At 50.4% G+C, this 24,266-nt stretch overlaps 1 protein-coding gene across 2 annotated transcripts; it reads right to left on the bottom strand.

Moving 5' to 3' along the window:
- Window positions 1–18,392: 18,392 nt before the first annotated feature.
- LOC133627565 (uncharacterized) lies at window positions 18,393–23,711 on the bottom strand. 2 transcript variants are annotated; one of them, XM_062013806.1, is made up of 3 exons: window positions 20,868–23,711; window positions 19,830–19,943; window positions 18,393–18,473 (listed from the first exon to the last, which is right to left on the bottom strand). In XM_062013806.1, the coding sequence occupies exon 1, from the start codon at window positions 23,189–23,191 to the stop codon at window positions 21,176–21,178; it is 2,016 nt and encodes a 671-aa protein (XP_061869790.1). In that variant the 5' UTR covers window positions 23,192–23,711; the 3' UTR covers window positions 18,393–18,473; window positions 19,830–19,943; window positions 20,868–21,175. The 2 variants fall into 2 exon arrangements, with proteins under 2 accessions (XP_061869790.1, XP_061869791.1); XM_062013807.1 differs by having other exon boundaries at window positions 21,153–23,711.
- Window positions 23,712–24,266: the final 555 nt, after the last annotated feature.

Here is a 24,266-nt window from a genome sequence, read left to right as displayed (position 1 = left end):
CGCCGCGCCCTGCCGGCCGCCTTGGGCACGCCCCCGGGGCGGAGCTTCCGCCGGCACGGCCCCGGCCGCGGCCGCGCTGGGCGCCTCGGCCTCGGCCCCGCCGGGGCTCCCCCGGGACCGGCGGGGGAGGGGTGTGACCCCCTTGGCCGGGAGCAGCCCCTCAGGCACGGCCCGCCGCGGCCGCGAGCCCCCTCAGGCAGGTCCAGCCTCCGTCAGGATCTCGCTCCGCCCGGCGTCCCCCTTCGGGCAAGAAGCCCCCTGTCAGCCAGGATCTCCCCTCAGACACGATCTCCCTTCAGACACGATCTTCCCTCAGACACAGTCTCCCCTCAGACAGTACCTGTCTCAGCCAGGATCACTCAGGATCTCTCCTCAGCCAGAATGTTCCCTCAGCCAGGAATTGCCCTCAGCACCCATCTCAGGATCTTTCCTCACTTAGGATCTATCCTCCACCAAGAGCTCCCTTCTGTGAGGGTTCACATCAGTCAGGATCTTCTTTCAGCCAGGATCCCCCTCCAGACATGATCTTCTCTCAGAATCTCTCCTCAGAGACAGCCGCCCTCAGGCAGTGCCCATCTCAGGCGGGATTTCCCCTCAGGCAGCACCTGCCTTGGGCAGGATCTTTCCTCACTCAGGATCTCTCCTCAGCCAGAAGCCAGGATCTCAGTCAAGACTTGCCCTCAGCCAGCACCCACCTTGGCCTGGCCGGGCTGTGCTCTGTGGTGGCAGTTTGGAGACCCTCTGCCACAGGGAGGGCGGCCATCCCCGCTGCTGCCCTGCCTGTACCTCCCCGCTCTGCCCTGCGCTTCACACCGTGCTCCACTCATGCTGGGGTGAGGTGTGCAGGCACCTCTCTGTGCAGGCACCTCTCTGTGCAGACACCTCTCTCCCAGCTGAGAGCAGAACACTGCTCTCCACATAGCTGCCATGGCTGGAGCCCATGTTCAAAGCTGGCTTCAGCACATCAGGCCAAAGCAGAGGTCAAAGCAATGGCTACAATTTAGATATAACCATAAAGACTTTTTTTCCCCATCTGTAAAACACAAACCCAGTGCATTTTCCCTCCGCAGGAGCTGTTTTATTTTGCTGTGTATCAAAGATTTCAGCTGGCACAGCAATTAGCTCATGTCAAGTGCAGATTACACAGCAGGTGTGTGCTATGAAAATCACAGACTGGTTTGGTTTGGAAAGGATCTTCAAGTTCATCTCATTCCAATCCCCCTGCCATGGGCAGGAACACCTTCCACTAGACTAGGTTGCTCCAAGCCCCATCCAACCTGGCCTTGCACCATGGCATTTGGGAGCCCAGCACGGCTGTTTAACGAATGAAATAGTAAATGCCACTGACCACGGGAAAGTTCAAAATCAGGGTCCACTGTAAAAGCGGAACATTAATCCTTTGAAAGCTTTACGGATCAATCTGCAAATGTCTCTGCCCAGTCCTGTTAAAATGGTTTTACTCAGAGGCTGAATTTCCTCTGCGAGTCTTCTTTGCCATCAGCAATGTTTCAGGAGTGTCCTGGAGGCTCAAGTCCTCGCTCAGCAGTGGGGCTGAGTTAAAACTCAGCCCCTGAGAAGGTGTAGCCTTGCCATTGTTTGCAAATAAAGAGGCGTGACTTTGCATAACCCCAGTACTTCTGTCCTTCCCACAGGAGGAAATGAAGCAGCAGAGTCCAAAGAATGTTTGCTGAGCTGTAAAACAATGGATTTTTGTTTCCCGTGCAGTGTCCCTGTGCTCACCTCAGTTTGCACAACAGATGTGTCCCATTTGGCCACGGAACATTTTGCAATGGGAAATAGCAGCAAGTGGTTAATTTTGCAGAAACCACAAAGAAATCTGCTCGTAACAAATACCAATAACTTCTGCTATGGATATTTTCCAGTTCTTGCAGATTCCTCTACCTTTAAGGCCTGTTAGTTTATGACTTATATAGTAGCTATTACCCAAAAAAAAAGCAAGAATGCTTTGGAAGAAGTTAGAGGGATGCCACCCTTAGCAAAGCCACGCTTGCTGGGGTAAAACAATGTCATCTCGACTTGTTTGGGGACATTAACCAAATGCTCCCAATCCATCTGAGGTGTAGTGCCTCCGGCGTTAATGGAGTTGTGACAAGTGCAGGTTTAGCTGAGTGAGCTCGGTGCTGTGTGAGCTACGTTGGGCTCTCTGCCAACAGCCACGGGAAAAAAACTGCCAGGGAGAAATTTGCTTTCAGGCTGGCAGAATGGAAGCAAGAAAGGCTGAGAGCTGTGTGGCGTTCACCATCCGGACACTAAAAGGGACACTGTCACCTTATCTAAAGGCAACCTTCAATATTTGAGTCGGGAATTGTGACACCGGGTGTGATCCATAATTGATGGGCTGCTGACGGGGGCCTGTGCCAGAGATACACACAAGCATATGTGGACAGCGTGGACTTCTCAAGGAGGATGCGATTGTCCTTTTGGTTCCAGGGTTGGTCATTTATCCATCCCTCTGAACAGGGGGCTTGGGAAAATGCATCTCAGTCTTTTCAGCAACTGAGGCTTTCAAACCTCAGTGAGATCCTCACAGTGTTCAGTGGAACAGCTTCAGAGATGCAGAGCTTGACGTGAGAGGTAATAACATAACAACAGCAAGTCCTGCAGCTGCCATTCCTTCAAGCCAGAGTCCTGTTGTCTTTAACCACGTGCTTCAATACAATGGAAAACCCAAAAAGCTGCCTAATTCTCTGTAAATGCTAGGAATCTGCACCTCCACAGTGCCAGTGAGTTGTGAGGGTTAGTTGTGCATTGGGTGAACGATTCTTCTGGAGCTGAACATTTACCTTTCAGTCTCGTTCTCCCAGAGAGTAAATACTGGTGTTGAATGTATTGATTTTCTCACCACCACTCACTAATCCCCTGGCTCCTCCTCAGTGCCCCGAGTGTGGAGGCATTGGCACATCAACAGCTGTGCACAGCCCACAGGGCTCCTTGAGCCCTGCCCTGGGCTTCCCACTGTCCCCTCTGCTGGGGCCCTTCAAGGATGGACAGTGCTGGAGCTCGGGGCAGCCCCCAGTCCACCATGCTGTTTTGGGGTAGCCCACCCCATGCATCTTACCCCAAAGGACCTGCTTTCTGTCAGGAACAAACTTTGAAGAAGTGATGGACAATTTTAACTCCCATTTATGCCACATAACAAGCAGCACACTCGCCCTGCTTCCCTTCCTCCCTGCTGATTACTCATTGCAGCACACAGACACGTGAAGTGTCTGCACCACCTCGCAGTGATCAGAAGGAACGTGCTCTGCACCGCCACCAGCCCCAGCCTCCCAAGCAGGGAAGGATTATGTATTTACAGAGCACTAACATTTGAGATCTCATGATTTAGCAAGCTAAAAGGGGCCATCAGAGACATCAGTGCTCCAGCATCTCCAGCTCCTCCCTCGTCAAGCCATGGGAGCTGCAGTCCCTCTCTGCTGTTGGCATCAGCACGTGTACAGATGCCATGAAAACAGGGTGCTGAGCTCTGCCACATCAGAACTGCTTCAAGGCAGTGCAACTTCTTGGTAGGCAGGGAAGCAAAGTTTGTTTATCACGCTGCCAAAGTTCAAAAGCAATCAAAACAGCAACAACATGTCAGGCTGCTGTTTAATTAGAGCATGAAGACACACTTTCTCAGAGAGGACAGAAAGGGAATTGTGGCTCCTCCAAAGTCCTTCTTGTGGTGCCCGACACTTGCAGTGCAACTGCCTGTGCTGCACACAGCTCATCAGTCCTGGGCTCAAAGGGAAGAGACCCAGACAAAGGCCAAATACTCAATGAACACATGCCCCCATAAAGTAAGAACAGTTCCATCCTCAGCAAAGATGAACATGAATTGCACCAGTGGAGAGCCACGTGCAGACATATGGATGTGCAGAAGTGTGTTATGAGCCATCCTCCCAGAGACTGGGCACACGAGAGCTCTGTCTGAACACAACTCAGCTTGACCACAATGCTGTTAAAGCTTTTGGGAGAACTAGCAGTGAGGGTTGACTGCAGTGCATTGATTGAAACCAAAAATAGTAGCCAGGGAGGAGCAGTAGGCACAGTGTTCCTCCCTAACAGAAGCACTCATCTCAAAACAAGCACGGGGTAACAAATTATTCAGTAAGCTTCAGGCCTCTAAGGAAGCATAAACAAATCACAGTTGGGTGAGAGTGGCTCAAAGCCAGGCACTTGCCATTCTGTGGACAGATGTATCCAGGACCATCTGTATGAAAATGGTGTGACCCTGAGATGCAGCTACCTGCAGGCAAACTTTTAAACACATGATAAATGAACTTGTACAGAAGCAAAAGCTGCCATGCAAGCAGATCTTACCAGGGAATTTTGTCAAGCTCCAGGAAAGCTTAGAGAATAAACCCAAGTCTTAATAGAGATCTGTGTCAACCTGGGCTTACTAAGCCCTGGAGTCTCGGCTCTTCACCTGGGAAACACAAATGTATCAGGCCTGGCAGGCTGTGGCTCAGTAGCAATGAATGCTTCAGCCATACAAAGCCTCTCCATAAATCTGCCTATGTTTAATACAGGTGTTGTCAGCACACAGGCGAGAGGCAGTACCAGCCAGAACAGCAGCATTGTGTCCATGTCTGCCCCCCTTCCACCTCGGGCAAGGCAGCTACCAACTAGTGGTCGTTACATGCAATAGGTGTTGAATGTCTCATAAATAATCATGTAACACTTTCTCACACACCAGGAGTGTTGGGTGGGGAATTTACTGTGTTTTGACCAAGATGCTGCAGCAAATGAATTCCACTCAGATCCCCTTCGAGCCTCAACTTCCCAGCTGCACACTCAACAAGGTTTCACACCTGAAACACCACAAATGCCTTTAATGCTCCCAAAATGAATGAAACCTCCAAGGAAGGAGGCTGTGTACCAGCAGATCCTTGCAATGGAGAACACGAGGGAAAACACAAAGCCCCCCAAATGGTTTGTTTGCTTGATGCAAGTGTCTGCCAAGAGGTTAAAAGCTTGGTCATCTGATGAGTCTGCCCCTGACCTGGGCTGGATCTGCTCTGCACAATGACTGCAGTGTTTAGTTACCCTCAAGCTGGCAAAGGAAATAAAAATGAGATAGAGAACAACAAACAAAGCACTTCTGAAAGAGGAGAAATCGTTCCCATCAGCAGGTGTGATGTGGGTGAGCACAGAGCACACCGTGATAGGCTCTCAAGTGCTTTTCGTCTGCTGCGGTGTTTCCAGCTCAGGCACCAGAGGCAAAACTTCCAGGGTAATAACCAAACCAAGTAGCTACAGAGATCGCTCCACGGATGGCTGCTGCAAAGGGCAAGCTGGTTGCTGCTGTAGTTTTTAGTAGAAGAGTTAACAAGGTGAACCAAGAGGAGCTGTCAAAGTGAATAAAGCAGCAGCCTATGCAAATTGCTCACAGCCGAGGGGATGTGATCAAGCACCGCGGGTGCCAACAGAAGCAAAGTGGGGATAAAGGCTCTAACAGGGAACTGAGCATCCCATAGTCACAGAATCACAGCTAAGCACGGGTCTGAAGTCTACATGTTGAATTTAGAGCCTACAAGTAGTAATGGAGAGTTTAAGTCTAGGTCTGTGCAGAAAAATCAAGGCTGGAGAAAAGCGAGGGGAGAGAAGCAGGGCTGAGGGGTTGGGACTGCAAGGACACACGTGCAGAGGGTCAGAGGCAGGTTGGCAGGGAGCTGTCATGGCAGCCTGCTCATGAATTCACCCAGGTATTTGCAGTCAGGGCATGCTCAGGAAGTGAACACACACCCCAGCTCTTAGGGAGAACCGACCTGACCCCCGCTGCTCCCATCATTTGGTGCTCTCCCTTCTGCATCACTGAGGGGAGACATCCCCCCTTTGCCATGCTGAGGCACCAAGATCATTTCACAAGCAGCCACAGGCTTTGCTCCTAGGCCCTGACTTGGCTCCAGCAGAAATCCTCACCCCCTCCTGTGTGCTGGCACAGAGGATGGATGGCTGCTGCTGGATTCAGGAGCTGGAGATGCCCATTTGCTGGCTGTAGGATGCAGCCCTGGCTAGTGGGTGTCACAGGCCAACTCTCCTCCAGGTATGAGACTTACTGGCATATATACAGCTTGCAGTGTGTGCCCTGAGGTCTGAACACTTCCAAAGTCTCCTGCACGTGACCTTTATGGAGGCAAATCTTCACCCCTGCCAGCACTTCGGTGAGCTGGATTGTTGAGGCTATTGCCAGCTCAGGAAGCACCTTTATGACTTGAGCCAGACAACTTAGGAATTGATCATCACCCACTCAGATTCCCTGCTTGAACCTTCTCCCCGATGTTGCTCCCCCAGCAGCCGAGTTACATCTGTAAGCAGTTCAGCTCTGTCAGTGGTTTTACATCTTTAATGGGATCTGCAATATCTGTAGCAGCCTTGTCAAGTTTCATAGCCCCGTTCACAGGGATTTGGGATAGCTGACATGGTCCAAAAGCCTATCCCAGTCTCTGCCTGATAAATGTAATCCCCAGCTCCTCTCCGGCTCCTGCTCCTTTCACCAGGCACTTTCTCTCTCCTAACTGGGTATTGGCTGTGTGAAGAGCTGGGGGAACAAGTGAGAGCAAACCAAGCTGATGGAGCAGCACCACAAGCACAGGATGTCCATACCCAGTCAAACTTCCCCAGAGAGTGCAGAAGGAAAATCCAATTTCTTGAGAGCAGATGCCCACCCCTGGAAGTCCAGTGCCTTCCAGGACCCTGAGAGTCCGAGCCCAGCACTGACCCCTGGCCCTCAGCACCTCAGTTTCCCAGCTTTGGGACCCCTCCAGGGCTGGGCACTCCCCCAGCTCCCTGGGCAGCCTGGCACAGGGCTGACAGCCCTCTCAGGGAAACAGTTCTGCCTCAGCTCCAGCCTCAACCTCCCCTGGGGCAACTTGAGGCTGTTTCCTCTTGTCCTGTTTCTTGTTATTGGAGAGAAGAGCCCGACCCCCAGCTCCCTGCAGCCTCCTGTGAGGGAGTGTCAGAGAGTGCTCCTGTCTCCCCTCAGCCTCTTCTCCAGGCTCAACACCCCCATTCCCTCAGCCCCTCCCCAGCCCCTTGTGCTCCAGCCCCTTCCCCAGCTCTGTGCCTGGCTCTGGCCACGCTCCAACAAATAGGACCTAGGAAACACGACCTAAGGAGGAACAGTGGAGTGTTGGGACTAGAAAAACACATCTCCTGCCTTTCTTGTCCTTGGAAGGAGAACTGGTTGCCTCTGTGAGCTGCAGCACATGCATCAGCCTTCTCCAGAGCTCCCTCCCTGTGTCTGAGGTGTCAGTTCAGGCTGACAGCACCAGCCTTTTGGTTTGCTGCTATTGCAGACATGGCTGGTTTTGTCCCTGTGATGATCTCTTCCAACCACATCATTTGAGCAAATAATGCTTGCCCAGCTGATGAAGGATGGCTGCATTCCTTATTCCTGGCAACATGATAACTCCTATCTGGTTACACTGCTCTGTACAAAGCCATATGATTAATACACTTCTTGTCTTTCCGTGATTAGTATTTAAGCAGCAGCAATGGCATGCAAGGCTCTTTACAGACTTATTTAGAAAAGACTGTCCCCATTACTCCTTTTTGAATGTTAATAATGTAGTTAAGAGTCTCAGTAGATCTGTCATAAAAATATATTATCAAAGGAACCAAGAGAAGTGCAGAATGATTTGCTGTTTGGAAGATCCAGACACAACACAGAGAGCAATAACAACACCAAATAACTTGGATATAAGTTTTAAAGAAAGCTTTTTATACAGCCCCAGCAGTAACTACAGGCACACTGAAATAAGCTTCTTACAGTGGCTTTAAGTTAATTTCCATTTTCCTTCAAGAAATGGAATCACACACTCTGACAGAACAGACTTCACCCCAAGGGAGGAGTCGTCCAGGTGTCGCTGCTCTAGAACCTGGCAAAAACACACCCCCAGGGTTCAGAGGAGACCCACAGAGAGGCTTTGGCCCCTTGATTTTTCTCCTCAGCAAACAGCAGGAGCACAAAGCGTTGGGAAGGGGACTCCATGGACTAACCCCAGCAGAGCCCTGCCCAGGCTGCAGCTCCTGGGGCTCGGGAGAGCTCCCCCACAAACCCTCTGCGGGGTCCCGCAGCCGCTGCCACGCTTGGGGCTCTCGGGGCCCTGGAGCTGGGCTGGAAGTGGCTGCTGCAGCTCGCTCAGACTGGAGCAGGAAAGGTCTGCTCACTCTGTGTGGCTGCCATGGCAATCCTGCTGTGAGGTGCAAGGACTGAGCAGCCACTAACTGAGAAATAAATTGCCGCTGTTGCAGCGTGTTCAGCTCCCAGGTCGGGTCTCTCCATCTCCCCACGGGCTCCAGCACATTTAAGGGCAGTGTCAGAACCAGAGCCCAGTTACAAATGTCCCTGTTCCCAACAGGGCACTGGCCTGACACCTTTCTCTAAGCCTTTTTTCCCCCTTCCCTTCCTGCCCATGCCCAGTATCAGCCAGACAGAAGCACCAGCACTACCTTGTGACACCCACAATTCTGCAGCTCCTGGGCAGTTTAACCCCGTTGTTAAATGATGGCTCTAAGGATGGTGAGACATTTGCTAGATGTTTGGGGTTTTTCCCCCCCTGGCAGTGTTTATACAGCAATATTTGTCACTGCAGACCAAAACCTGATCAGTACTGGGTTTTGTGATCAAGGACTCTTTAGGAGTAAATGGGATATAATAGAAGCTTCCTAGGTTTGCCATTATACCTTCCCATTATCATTTAGAGCTAATTTCTTCTGTAGTCACTAATGAATAATGACAATATAATAATCTCTAAAGCTCACCATTCCAGCACCAACCTTTCCTCTGACTTATAATTAAGATGTCAAAATGATCTTCCCTCTCAGAAGGCAGGGACTTCCCTTTCTTTGCTGATGGATCTCTTTTACAGATGCCATTCTCACCTCCACAGCCTGACCTCACAGTGAAGGACGGTGTGGTGGAGCACAGGCTTCTCCATCTGTCAGTGTCAGCCCTTCAAAGACTCCCTGGAAGAGAAAAAAAGGGAGTGACCTGTTGGGAAATGGCCCCTGCAGCCTCAGGCACTACCCATTGCCAACATCAGGAGTTGTGGGATCATAGAATCATTTATAATCATTTTGGTTGGAAAAGACCTTTAAGGTCATTGAGTCCAACTACCTGGGTCTGTCACTGCTCTCTGAAGTGCCTTTCATTTTTAGGTGAATGGAGCAAGGACATGCAGAAACAGCTCGAGGACTGACTAAAGGTGCAAAGGCAAGGAGTGCAGGGTGAGGCAGTGCAGGAGGCTCCAGAGCTGTGCCTGGGGGAGGAGGAGTGCTGCTCTGCTCCCCTCACACCAGGCAGCCTCAGCACTGGCTATCCTGGAGGATGCCCTCGTGCCATTAAACATTCATGTCCTCTTGCTTCTTCTCATGTATTTTTATTACTAACAGGTTTCTCAGCTGATAACACACCAGCAAATACATTATTCAGCCTGGCTCCCTGACTGCTCTGCTGGCTGCTTCCATTACACTGACATCCCCCAGCACTTAGGAGTGGGGAACCTGGGATTCAGTGATCCCGAGGCCGCAGGAGCTGCAGCGGCTCTGCCCCACCAAGCCCTCCAGGGCCCTGTCCCAGCTCAGCACCACACAGAAGCACCCAAATCCTGCTCCTCCAGCTCCTGTCTGCCCCAGGAGAGGCTTCTCAGGGCTGAAGTGCCACTTGTGCTTCTGCTGTTACAGGACAGAGCCCCCATTCCCACAGCAAATGCCCTTGTCTCTGCTCCTGCAGGCAGCATGCACAGGGTGATTACCTCTCCATCTCATGGGGGGGCTGTGAAGCTTAATTAATTAGTAGGGTTTGGTGCTTTGTGCTCTCAAAATGCAGTGTGTTTCATTCCTTCATTGCTCCACAGTTAACAGCATTATTTATTGGAGCTAGGGCAGTCCCCACAAAGCTCCAGTGGTGACGGGTTCCTCAGCAAATCCAACTGCAGCTTGAGGTGTGAAGCCCTGAGGCAGTGCCTGGCCCTGGGGGGGTTAATCCCGTCCTGTGCCAAGGTGAGGGCTCCCCAGAGCTCTCTCTTGAGGGGAGACGTTCCGCCTGTGCGCACACAGCTCTCCCCAGGCTCACCTGCAGCACATGGACATCGCTGGGTGGGACACATGCCTGTGGTCAGCCCTGGGCAGCCACGGGCTCCCTCTGCCCCCCATCACCCACTCATGGGCCCCAGGAGGGTCAGTGTCCCCGTGTTCCTACAAGCCCAGGCGTCCCAGGTACCTGCCTGCGCTGTCATCCGCGGGTTCCAGGACACGGTGTGTGATGAGTGGGGTGGGACAAGGTGAAGCTGAGCCTCTGCTTATCTCCAGGCTGCCTCCCTGCTCAGCTGCTTGGAAAGCTCTATCAAGACAAAAATTACCCAGGCCATTAAGCAGCATTCCAGTGGATTAACGTTTGTCTGTCTCCCTCACGCTGCAGGATTTCCAAACTCCTTTGAAGTCTGAGCATTAGAAAATCACTTTCCAAGCCACATAACTTGGAGCTTTAGATGTTTCCTAACAGTTCCGTGGTTGAGGAACAGCTGACTAATCCTTTAGGATTTAATGAGGTTAACTAACATGCACAGCTTTGTAGGAGAGCTGTACTTGGTGTTTTAGTGGCAAACATGAAACACAATGAGAGCAATGTTCTGTGAAGAGCCATTATGGGAGCACAGCATCATTTCAGTCTCGGGGAGCACAGGTAAGCTTCTGGTCTTGTTCTGTCATAACAATTAATAATGAAGAGCATTATTGGCATGTGACTGCCAGTGAAGCCAACAGGATTCCCCATGTCTGTTGGCTGGGTTAATGTCTGGTTTTGCAGCTGTTCTCTGGCTGCCCAGGGAGCCCCTTCCATGTGCTGGTAAAGCACCAGCAGCAGAGAGGATGGAGACAGTCTGCTTTCTGTGGTGACCAGAGACAGGACAAGAGGTAACCAGCATAAGCTGGAACACAGGGACTTCCACTGGCACAGGAGGAGAAAGTCCTTTGGTGCTGAGGTGAGGGAGCCCTGGGAGGGTGTGGAGGCTCCTTCTCAGGAGGTTCCCAAACCCACCTGGACACGTTCCTGTGCCCCCTGAGCCAGGGGAACCTGCTGCAGCAGGGCCTGGAGCAGCTCTGCAGGACCCTCCCAGCCCCCAGCACCCTGGGGCTCTGTGGTACCTGTGCTTTGGGGCCTGAAGACTGAATGATGAACTTAATTTGGTATTTACAGAACACACTGATGTTGCACATAACAAGTTGACACATAAATTCATTAGGATGCAATTACAGTGATCAGAACTTAGGCTACTCAATTATTTTTAGCAAGAACATGTAATTAACTGCAGGTTGACATCAAATGCTGCCTCGTCCCATGAATCAGGTGCAGAGGATTGACTTCCACAGGAAGACACAGCAGTGGGGTGTTTCCCAGAGCACAGTGGGCTAAGGGGAAACAGCAGCCAGACAGGCAGCAGTGGCCTGTGTTGTGGTTTGCCAGGACTGGGAGAGGAGAAGCAAGATGAAAGCTGCAGATCCTATTGGGATGCAACAAAGGTGGAACATTACTCCTCCATCACCTCGGTGGGAGACACGGGATGAACAGCCCATTAGCCAAGCCAGCCCTTCTCAGGGGCCTCTCCTCTCCTTGCCACTCTTTGGGGACCCACCAGTATTCCCAGTATGACCCACCAGGACCTTCATCCTGCCCAGCCCAGGCTCATTCTTGCTCTCACACGGGTGGTTCTTACTCCAACTGCTCCCACACACGCTCAGCAGCTGTGGGAAGCCCGGGATGGTGGGGGTTGGAAGGGCTCTGCAGAGTTCATCCAGCCCAACCCCCTGCTAAAGCAGGTTCCCCTCAATCAGAGGGCACAGGAACATGTCCAGGTGGGTTTGGAAACCTCCAGAGGACGAGGAGCAGGAAAGCAGGAGAGTCTCCTGTGCAGGGCAACTGACAGACCCGTCCTGGCTGTGTCAGGGCCATGAGCCAAGAGCATCAAAACCGTGTCGGGCATCGTTTCTGCACCATTGCTGCCTCATGATTAAGCAGCATAAATATTCATGGGTTATTATAAAAAGAACTGTTACAGCTCATAGACTGTAGCAGTGCTAGAAGAAAATAAACCCATGTAAAGCTGTCTGCCTGTTGCTCATTTGTAAGTGTCTCCTTGAGCTCGGAGGAGCCCGCAGACAGCAGCTGGGACACTGCCACAGACAGGCACCTGCCCTGGAGAAGCTGCTTCCTCACCACATCTTCCATGTGGGAATTATTTCATGAGAAGAATTCTTCTAATAACAAGAGTGGGAAATTCACTGTGTCAGTAAATTCCTCAGTCACCTTCAGGCCTTCATGGTCCCTGGAAATACACACGTTATGCAAGCAACAACCCCTGCCCAGAGCAGTGGGCAGGCAGCTGGCTGCTCAGGGGCTGCCTGTGAAAAGAAGGGGGAAAAAGCAAGCCAATGTTTCAGGGTGTACTGGGTGTGTGGGTGGGAGCAGTGTAACAGGACTGGGGAGATGCAGCACGAGTCCTGCCTGGTTAACTGAGGTTCATTTGGTGAAGTGTGGTCCCTCAGGCCCCAGGGTGGTGCCTTGGGGCACGGCAATGTTCTCTCCAGCTCTTGGAGAGAGGCTGGAGCTCAGTCTTCCCACCTCTCATTTGCACTGGACTTTCAACAGATTCCTACTGTCTGCCAAATAATACATAAGAAGCCTTTAGACTGCAACATTCAGCTTCTTGCAGAGAGCTTGGAAGGAAGCTTCAGTAGGAGCCGACTGAAGAGCCACGCTGGGGAGGCCGAGCTGCAGCACGAGGATCCCTCACACACCCCCCACATTTCCAGGCTCAAAGCCACCCCCGTGCAGGGATGAAGTGAAGGGCATCCCAAGGGGGACAGAAAATGCCTTATTACAGCAAAACCGTGTGACTGCATTTGCTCCTTCCCCTGTGCTCGGGGAAAGCCCCGCGTGGCACAGCAGGTCCCGGCGCGCAGCCGCGGGGCAGCCGTGCCCTTCCCAGGGCAGAGCAGGGCCAGACTCGCCCACAGACTTCACAGCACAGCCCCTGGCAACTGGGAGGTCCCGAAGCCAAGAGGGAGCCCGTGCACTGACTTGCAGCAGGCGGCGTGGGGCTGGCAGAGGCGGGAGCAGCTCAGGGCTGGCTGCAGCTGGGTTTGTACCCCACTGACTCCTGGCCTTCCCTGCTGCAGAATTCACACCTCTTCAGCAGGAGGTAAAAACTTCAGAGCTGCAAATGTGCAAGTGGAGACTGCCAGGCAACCCTTGGATTAGAAAGGAGCTCTTGAGGAAGAGCCAAAGTCTGATTTTTCTCTTTGGAAAGCTGCTGCTGGGTAGGTAACAGGCTGCAAGTGATGCTCTGCTGGCTGCTGAGCTGCTGCTTCACCTTGGGGCTCCTGAAGAGCTTGGGAGCATTGTAACAGCAGAAATAAATAAACAGATCATTTCCTTCATGCCAGGCTGGGTGCTGGGTGTGCTGTATTGTTCCTGTTCCTCTCCTGCCCTGAGCAGTAAACCAAGCACACACAGGAGGAGATAAGAGCATTCGTTCCCACGAGGAACACAGATAGGATGAAAAACAAGTTTTAAGTCATGTTCCATGCAAGGTTGTTTATAATGCCTGGAACTATTTTTAAACCTGGGAAGTGAAGGGCTGCTGCCTGCACAGAGCCCTCCAGGGGGGTGCACTGTGTTATGTATCACTGTCAGGTGAACAGGAGCAGACACTTGGGCTCCAGCAGCCGTGGGGGGGATGTCAGCGACGCCGTCCCCTCCTGTCCCCTGGCAAGGTGGCTGCCAGGGTGACACCAACCTTCACTGGGACAATGTCACTGCAAAGAACCTTCCCAAAGATGCTGCTGGGGAAAAAACAGCAGTTTCTGAGTGGCAAAGGCTGCCTGTTCTGCAGGGCCCTGCTGAGCAGGATGGAGGCTGGCTGGGGCAGGAGGGTGTGGAGGCTCCTTCTCGGGGGGTTTCCAACCCCACCTGGACACGTTCCTGTGCCCCCTGAGCCAGGGGAACCTGCTCTAGCAGGGGCTGGGGCTGCAGCAGCTCTGCAGGGCCCTTCCAACCCCCACCATCCTGGGACTCTGTGATTCCCATGGCCTTGCAAGGGCCATCTCAGCCACCACAACTACAGCCATGGCTCAGCTCAGCTCCCCACAGCTCAGCCCTGTCCTTCCCTGGGATGCAGGGACTGTCTCAGACCTACCCTGTCCTTTCCTGGAGGGTTGATGTGTGTCTATCAAATTGAAAAGGCTTAAAAAAGAAATGAATGTCATCAATACCCTAAATGGTTGGATCTAATAAATGCACCACTAGTGTACTGCCAGTATCTGTAACATTATTTAAACAATAAGTTAATGACTTTTGCCTGTAAATTATCTGCTCTCAAATAAGTGCTGATTACAAGGCAAATGCCTTTGTTCTAATTACCTTAATGATGGGCTTCTACTGGCAAGAAGCTGTAGAAATAAAAACACACGTAAATGGCAGCTTAGAACAGTGAGAGCTGCAGCTGCAAACACTTCTGTGCTGTCAGGGTAGTGACTGCACTGGGGTGGGAGGGTGGTGGCTACATGGGCTACAACGTGCCAACCATGTGTGTGACAGAGCCAGGGCAGAGGGTTCTCATGGCCAGGGGCTCTGAGCTGCTGCCTCACACCTCACAGGGCACTGGGACACTGGGCAGGGCTGTTTCTGAGCAGAGGGCTGGTGTGAGTCTCTCCTTCACAGGTCACAGGCAGCAGTTCCTTCCTCTTCAAAGACACAGAGAAGGAGAATCCATTTCCATTTGCTCTGGTTTAGTACTAGTGATTGCATTCAACTTCTGGGCTCCTGCCTCCACTCCCATTGCCTGGGCCTGACAAACTAATGAATTCCTGTTGATTACTTGTCTGTGCTGTGCCTGCTACCTTCATTTTATTCTCATTTCAGCTCCTTATCTTTCTTCACACTCTTTTAACTTCAGCCTGTGAATGGCTTCATCCTTTCTGAGGAGGCCTCTCACATGCTGGCTCTTATCTCTGAGAGCACAAAGAGTAATCACCCACTTTGCCCAATTGCTGACTGCCACACAGCCCTCACAGGGAGACTGGGATTGAAGGCACTGGAGAATAATACCTGGCTGATTAGTGGCTGGAGAGGCCTCAGCAATGGCAGCCCCAGCCAAGCCTGGTGCCTGCAGGCCTTCCTCCCTGCATCACCATCCTCAGCAGCGTGGCTGCTCTGGGCTCCAAGACGTGATGAGTAGGAAACTGTGCACGGGCAGGGAGTGAGGCACACACATGTAGACACTGGCTTCACTCTGTGTGTAGCCCCAGGAAGGCTCTGGGGGCAGAGGAGGATGATGAGGAGGAATGACTCCATCTCACCCTGGCTGTTGCTGGCAGAGCCTCCCTCAGGGAGGCAGGAGGAGGGGTCTGCTGGCTCCTGCCATAACCTGTGATGGTGTGGGCACAGCTTCTGCAAAACATAAACCAAAAATAGATCAGAACCTGCTTATATTTACTTTCAGATGTGTGCAGGCACGACAGGTTCTGCTCTGCAGCTGTGCATTCCCCTGCATAGCCTGGGAGTGTGAAGCTGTGCTCAAGCAATCGAGACGGGACCATTTCAGACGGGATCCCTGGCTCTCCTGGCTGCAGATTACGAGACCCCACTTCTTTCCCAGCATTAATTCCACATCTTCTCCAGCAGTGACCTGCTGCCCTGGCCCAGCTGAGCTTTGTTTTTTGAATTGCAGAGTCCAGCACTCCCTGTTGCTCTCAGCTGAACAGGGACGTTACTTTTCCTGGCCAGACGTTTGGGCAGTGCACCGTGCACGACACCAGGCTCTGGAAGGTTAAGTCTATTATTCAAAAGGAAAAAAACCCCAAACCCCACTGTGTTGAAACAAATGCAGCAACACCACTCACAGCCTGGGGAGCCACAGGGTTTGTCCTCAAGATGAGTGTTACAAACCTCTCTAGAGCTTCGTTTATCAACATCACACCCCAGGTAAGAGCTTCCCCAGCACTCGTCCTCCACTGCTCCACTCTGCTTCCAGGGCAGCTCTGTAGCTGCACCCCTGGCAGCAGCAGCAGGGCTGGTGCCAAGGCTCTGGGATGTCAGCAGCAGCAACAGGGCTGGTGCCAGGGCTCTGGGATGTCAGCAGTCAGTATCATGGGCCATCGTGTCCAGCCCTGGTGATGTGCTGGTGCCAGTGAGGAGGAGCTCCCTGCACTGGCTCTTTGCAGAGGGAACCACTGGCTGTTGCTGCCACATTTCCCACAGGGCCCCTGAGCAGAGATGAGTCCCCAGCCCTGGCAGCACACCCACAGCCACGAGCCCTGCTTTGCCTTGGTGGCCAGCTCTGGCTACAGGGCCCTTTTCCCACTGTGCCAAGCAGGGAACTGACATCCAAAAGCTCTCTGACACCTCTCACTCATCCCAGGCTTGGCCTTGAGGATGTCCCATTGCTACATCTGAGGCCACAACCCTCACATTCATTTCTTCTGAGACAATTTACTTGGCTGAAGTGTGTTTGTGGTGACCAAACCTGTGCCCAGGAGATACTGTAACCTCACCATTACTGATTACACTAAAAACAATTTGAAGGAAACTTGTGTGCTGTAAGGACAGGCTGGCAGGCAGATTGCAGCTTGGTTTTCTTCTCTGTCTGGCCATATGGATGCAGGAGATCTTTGGAGACCCTGGAAAGTGCCTCCCTTTGAATTCCTGATCTGAGGTGTCTCTAAGAACAGCCCCTGAAGACAGGGGGAAGGTGAGTGACATGAGGAGTTCAGCCTCTCCTCTTACTGTGCAGCACTCTTGCAATTCAAAGAGCAGAACACCATGCAGAGGGAAGGAGAAGGGGAACAGCCAGTCAGGCTGAGGACATTTGGAGGAGTGTGCTATTATGTAAAGCCAGCCAGGGAAAGGTTAGCAAATACCACTCCTTCCCTGGGGAGCCCTTCGCTTGCAGGAGTCCTGAGTGCCCTGGCAGGATAACAGATCCCCTCCACTAATTCTCTAGGTCATAAGCAAATTCAGACAGAAAAGCTGATGTGCTACCAATCTACACTAGGCAGAGCTGACCAGCTCACCTGGCTGCTGGCTGCTGTTTCACAGAAAGGGTAGAACTGGAAACAGCAAAGTGTTTTGTTGTTGTTGTGAAGGCAATAATCACTCAAAGACGTAGAGGGTCTAAGTAATGCACGTGCAGAGACGTACAGGGGCAACGTAGTACAACCACCAGAGCTGACTCGAAGCCACCCTTCCTTTGCTAGCTACCTCCTTATATGCTGCTTCTGCCCATGAGATCACCCAGGGCCCAATTGATTAACTTGCAGCACCTGTTTCTGAAGTAGCATGCCAGCTGCATTAACTTATCCCTACCATCTTTATTCAAGCTGGCTGGTCCAAGCTATGTCTGTGCCTACAATTCCCCCCTTTTTCTTTTTTGAACCAGCCAGCCTTTAACAACACATTTCAGAATTAAAGGTACATGAAGAAAACATAAATATTTTTACCCATGGCCATGAGTTTACAACAAAAGGTCAATAACAGCTACATCGCTGAACAATACAATACAGAAATCCATAAAGTCAAAATAAACAATCTGATATGTGTTGGTAGGAGGGACGCACACTGGCAGGAAGGGATGAGGTCTTGGTAGCTCCACTGATATTTCTTTTTCCTGATGTAGTTCCGGACTTTTCTTCAGATCCTTTAGCATGCTGATCTGTGAGCATTATCAATAAGATGGAAGTATCTCTTCATCTGTTGGTCATCTTAAGTTCTTTAATTCTTTTATAGCTGAAGGAATTTACAGCAGCCTAAGTGGTGCCACAGTTGCGAGGGTTTACATTTTAATAGAGTGATGGATTGAGGGTGGATCACTTGGTTCTTTCCTCAAGATTGTTTTTTCCATTGGTCTTACAGTTAAGTCCTTTCTGTTGATGTGGCTTGATCCATTTTGCCGGAATCCATCGGGGACCTTGATCTGTAATGACACAAGCATAGCCTCTTCCCCACGTTAACAGATCTGCAGGTCCTTGCCACTCTCCAGTAGTGGGATTCTTATACCAAACTTTAGGTTTGTCAGTAAAATCCAAATCCCGACTCATTTGGGCAAAGTGTGTTAATGCCGGTGGTTCATTCCGGTTTGCCACAATTCTGAGATGATTCATTGTATAAAGGGCTTTCATTAGTCTGTCTTGAGGACTCACCCCCTCTTCCCCCGTTTTTTGTTTTTCTAGAAGGCCTTTTAAGGTTTGATGTGTCCGTTCAATAATGGCTTGACCGGTGGAATTTCCTGGGATACCAGTAGTATGTTTAACACCCCATAAGTTTAGAAACTTACGTGTTTTACTGGCTATGTATCCCGAGCCATTATCAGTTTTTATCTCTCTTGGAACACCAAGGACAGCAAAGCAACTCCTCCAATGTCTTATGACGTCTCGAGAACTGTCACTGGTTAAGGCTGTGGCCCAGACCATGGCTGAATAAGTATCAATAGTAACATGTATACGTTTAAATCGCCCAAAAGGAGCATAGACAGTGATATCTGATTGCCATATACCTAATGGTGCCAGACCCCTGGGATTGACTCCTACACCTAGGCCGATCTGATTCTGGCATGCAGGGCACGTGGAAACAATACCCTGAGCGTCCGATATGGTCAGGTCAAACTGCTTCGCCAGCATTTTCGCACTTTGATGAAAAAAATCGTGCGATCTTCGGGCTTGAGAAAATTTGTCAATTATTGGCCCCGTAGGTATCAATAAAGGAGCTGCCACTATCCTGTCAACAATTTCATTGCCAACTGATAGGCCATCTTTTAAGCCCGAATGGCTTCGAATATGTCCAATATAATAAGCAGTTTGCCGTTCATTTATCTGATGCCAGAGTCGCAGAAATAAGTTATACAGATTCTGATTAGAGATTTCTTTCAACAGCGCTCTCTCTAATCGAGTGACAGCATCGACCACATAGAGGGAATCGGAGATGATGTTTAATGGGACGTCTGACCATTTCTCAAAAGTTTTAACTACAGCCATCAGTTCCAGCAGTTGAACTGAACTGCCTGGGGAGTGGACAGTTAGATTTTGCCATTTTCCATTTTCCCACCAAACCACTCCTGCTTTGGCTTGGATCTTACTGGCGTCGGTAAAAACAGTCAGGCCTTTAACGGGTACTGCTGATCTCAACGGCCGGTCTTCCATTTGAAATTTAACAGAGAACAATTTATGGGCCGGATAATGATTATTTATAGTTCCTGGATATGACAATAAGGCCCACTGTAATTCATCAGATTGTTGCAGTGCCCAGTTCAAGAACTCATCTGTGAGAGGAAGGAAAATGATGTCTGCCTCAATCCCTGCTATTTCCAGCAGACGTTTCCTGGCCTTAACTATTATTTTTGCAATTGCCTCAAGCCTCGTGGTAATTGTTTTTTGTAAATTATATGGCAAAAATATCCACTCCAAGATCCTCAATGGGTCTTTCGCTACTGAATCCCATTGCATCAAGATTGCCATTACATGCTGTTTTTGACTTATCACAGCAATGTTAATTGACAAGTCAGGATCATATCGATGACTGTAATTATTGACTATCTTGCTTCCTATTTTTTCTATTGCTTGGATTTGCTGCCGAGACAGTCTTCGCGCACTATCAGCCTCTACTGAGCCCTTTAACAAAGGCATTAGTGGCGCAAGATCCTCATTTGTGATACCACATATGGTTCGTACCCATTGGATATCACCTATCAGCTTTTGAACGTCTGTTAAGTTAGCAATATCTGTTTTAATTGCCACCTTCTGAGGATAAATGCGCGCATCAGTGATAATATTACCTAAATATTTCCAAGAGGCGTGCATTTGTACCTTCTCTGGCGCGATCACCAACCCGGAGTTGCTTAACTGTCGGTTCACTTCTTGTAGAATGCGATGCTGGTCCAGGCCTTTCCCTGCAATCAAGATATCATCCATATAATGGTAAAATAAGACACGAGGGTATTTTTTGCGCAGAGGTGCCAGCGCCCAGGCAACATAAGTTTGACAAATAGTTGGTGAGTTCTTCATTCCCTGAGGTAAAACAGTCCATTGATATCGTTTTGCTGGCTCTTGTTTGTTAATCGATGGTACTGTAAAGGCAAACTTCTCACTGTCATCCTCATGTAAGGGAATTGTGAAAAAACAGTCCTTTAAGTCAATCACCAACAGGGGCCACTCTTTTGGAAGCATTGCAGGAGAGGGTAATCCTGGCTGTAAAGCACCCATGTCCTGCATCACTGCATTAACAGCTCTTAAATCATGTAACAGCCTCCACTTCCCTGATTTTTTAGGGATAGTAAAAATTGGTGTATTCCATGGACTGGTGGATGGTTTAATATGACCCTTCTGTAGTTGTTCATTTACTAATTCATGAATGTGGGCGAGCTTTTCTTTGCTTAGCGGCCATTGATCAATCCAAACTGGTTTATCTGTTAGCCAGGTTAACTTCAGGATTGGTCGCCCATCAATGGCCGCCATTAAAAATTTTCATTTGACAAACGAAAGCCCATTTGGCTTAAGGCGTCTCTACCCAAAAGCCAAACTGAAGTATTCATTACATAGGGCCTAATTTGCACACATCTATTCTCTTCGCCCTGTATACATACCGAAATCAGGTCTGTGCTAATTTTTGTCATCTGTATTCCTCCTACTCCAACAACAGGGGTGTCTAAGTTCTCTAAAGGCCAGCTTTTTGGCCAATAGGATAATGGCACAATAGTAACATCTGCTCCCGTATCCAGTAATGTGTTGTACCCAACCATGTGTTCACCATTTGGATGTTGGAATACAACCGTCTGAGTGGGCTTTCCCTGTGAAAGCGGCACCGCCAGTCTTACCTCAGGTACTCCAGTGGATCCAAAACCACCGTCTCGACGCTTACGACTTCCTGCGAAAGGAACTTTAGCTCTGAAAGGAACTAATTGCGCTATTTTAGTTCCTTTAGGTATATGAACTGGTGGCTGCCAAACTTTAACCATTATTCCAATATTTCCTTCATAGTCTGCATCAATTACACCGGGGAGCACAAAAATACCCTGTCGAGAGGCCGATGACCGTCCTAAAAGCAAAGCGCTTAATCCATAGCCAAGGGGTCCATTAACGTTAGAGGAGATAATTGTTACCTCTGTGTTGTGGATGGTTACATCTACTGCTGTTTCCACATCCACTCCTGCGCTTCCTGCAGTGGCTGATCTGAGGCCATCCAGGCAGCTCTTGGTGTTGAAGGGCGTTTTTGTGTCATCGCGCTCGCCCTTTTTGCGCTCGTCAACCCGTTTCCCTTATGCATTGTTTGTCTGGCCACTCGAGAGCGGCACTCAGTGGCTCTATGGCCAAACTTGCCACATCTGTAACAATTACCGTGAAATCTGCCATTGGACCCAGATGGCCTGGCGGAGCTGTTTGTCCATACCAATGGTCTGGACCGACATTGATTTTTCACGTGTCCTATTTTTCCACAGTTAAAGCACTTTGGCCTCCGATCTCCTTTGTGGGCTTGAACTAAAGGTTTCAATGCTGTTGCCATTGCCTCAGCTAAATGTGCTGACGATCCTACCCTAGAGCAGGCTTCTATCATGTCGACCAAAGTTGCTGTCCGCGGGAGAGCCTGCAGGATCTTTTTGCAATCATGATTAGCGTTAGCAACTGCTAAGTGTAACCCTATTTCCGCCTTGACTTCAGCCGACATGTTTGGTATATGATCCAGAGCTGCTCTTAGGCGGTCTAAGAAGGTCATGAAAGGCTCATTAGGTTTTTGAATAATAGTTGTATATGAGGGAACTGGCACCCCCATATCAGGAACGATCTTAAATGCCTGACGTGCCAGTGTCTGTGTTTGCTGCAAGATAGCTTCATGCAGCCGGGCTTGTACCTGAGGATCAGCGAATGCTCCTTTACCCAGCATCATGTCTGCTGTGACAACTCGCCGCGGATCTCCCTGTTGTAAGTCCATGTTTTCCACCACCGTCAGATCAACTCTTTTTTCCCATTCAGACTCCCATAATAATACCTGAGTGGGCTTCAGGAAAGTTTCTGCAAGCTTCCGGCAGTCAAATGGAGTCATTAACCCACTGGCAAAAATATGATCTAGTAATGTCTGAACGTATGGGTTGGACAAGCCATATTGCATTACTGCTTTCTGGCCTTCTCTTACCAATTTCCAATCTAAAGGTGCCCATTGTCGTTTTCTTTGTGCTGTTATTACTGGAAAGGCTTGCGGAATAAATTCGCCTTCGATTACCGCATCACGTATGAGGCCTCTCCATTTCTTAGCCGGATCATAATCATCTGGACGAGGATCTCTGAGTACCTGTGGGGATGAAACTTTAATCTTTGTTTTGGTTAATTCATTAATTCGTTCCAACAGCTGATTAGCTGTTGCTTTTGGTTTTTCTATCAGTTCCTCCAGCTGGGCCAAAGTGTGTTTCATATCTTCTCCATGTTGTATTAACTCTTCCTTTAATAATTGTCTTTGTTGATCTTCACTAGAAGTTGGGGGTGATGATGGCAGAGGAATACACTCAGGGATTGATGAGCTCAGGGGCAACGGCATATCATTTGTAAAACGTACCTTCCGTTCTCTGTTAGGTACTCCTTCAGGTATAGCAGAAGGGTGGGATGGGGCAGGATGGTGAAGGGTGGGTGGGAGGGGAGGAGAAGCAATGTGTGTATTCGGCTCCTGGAACGGTGCTCTAGGGGGTTCTGGGGGAGGTGGGCTCACATCCATGCTCTCCTCTTCCAGAGGTGGAGCCGAGGGTATTACAACATTATCCCCTCCGAAGAATCTCTGAGTATTTTCTTCTAGAGGTGGAGCCGATGGCACTATAAAGTCACCACCTCCAAAGAATCTTTTAGCATCCACTGGGAACGCAGATGGTGCAGCAGCTTCTGCTTTCATGGCAGCAGCGGCAGCACGCTCAGCTTCTAGCTGGTGTATAATGGATGATACCAATTTACACAAGCCAATAGCATTATTCAACATGTCTCCTAGCTTTTCCCAGTGTCCTTTTTCATACACTTCTTGGGGGGAAGCAAAGAGACCCACTTCCTGTCCCCATCTTACAAGCCTTAGCAAAGGCTCTCTTTCATAATTGAATCCTTTTTCCGCAAGGATATGCTGGAGGGTGTCAATAGGACTTTCCTCTTTGCTTAGCATTTTTCCCATTATATCAGTTTGCTCAGATTACTTGCCTTTTCCAGCAGAAATCCAAGTGCTTTTCTGCCGAGGGTTCTTGATCCAACCGATTCAGCGAATCACGTCGGGGTCACCAAATGTTGTTGTTGTGAAGGCAATAATCACTCAAAGACGTAGAGGGTCTAAGTAATGCACGTGCAGAGACGTACAGGGGCAACGTAGTACAACCACCAGAGCTGACTCGAAGCCACCCTTCCTTTGCTAGCTACCTCCTTATATGCTGCTTCTGCCCATGAGATCACCCAGGGCCCAATTGATTAACTTGCAGCACCTGTTTCTGAAGTAGCATGCCAGCTGCATTAACTTATCCCTACCATCTTTATTCAAGCTGGCTGGTCCAAGCTATGTCTGTGCCTACAGTGTTTGTGTTAAATGAAGCCAAAGTGGCACTGGGAGGTCACAGGGCTGCAGGACCAGGCAGCTCCTGGCACACTCCTGGGTGGGTGCCCCACAGTGGGCACATGATTCCTGGTGCTCCAGGACTTCCACTGGCACCACTTCACCCCTCAGCAGCTGCCTGGTGGGGTTCAGGCAGCTCCTGCTCAGCTCAAACCCACAATGGTTTGAAAAGGGACAGACCAGGACATCAGAAAGCCTGTGCCCAGGCAGGAGGGGGTGAGGGAGGCAGAGGCTTCCCTGGGAGCAGCCTGGGTCTCTCCCTGCATGGGTGCAAAGTGCTTTTAATAACCTACAACAGAATCTGCTTGGTGGGATTACAGAACCCACCCATGGGGAGGATGAAGTGCAGGTCTGGAGCTTCTCCCTCACAGGGACACAGCCTGGGGATGAGCCTCCTGCACGGCAGAGTGTGGGGAGGGAGAGATCTCTGCTGGAGCCATCCCGTGGCTGCAGCCCCCTGGGAATCACCCCCAGTGACAACACCAGGTGAGAGGCTGGTCTCTGGGGTCTCAGCCCCGTGCGGTGTGCTGATGGGCTTTCACTGTGCCAGGTCAGCAGCAGGGAGTGTGTGTCTACTCTGGTTACAATCATTGAATCGTTTTGGTTGGAAAAGCCCTTGAAGCTGCTGCAGCCCCAGCCCTGCCCT

Source organism: Colius striatus, chromosome 22, assembly GCF_028858725.1.
Source record: "Colius striatus isolate bColStr4 chromosome 22, bColStr4.1.hap1, whole genome shotgun sequence".
NCBI lineage: Eukaryota > Metazoa > Chordata > Aves > Coliiformes > Coliidae > Colius > Colius striatus.
This window is presented reverse-complemented; position numbering and strand designations above follow the sequence as displayed.

Excerpts from the sequence above, each read along its gene's own strand:
- LOC133627565 (XM_062013806.1), bottom strand. The coding sequence starts at position 23,191 with ATGGGAAAAATGCTAAGCAAAGAGGAAAGTCCTATTGACACCCTCCAG.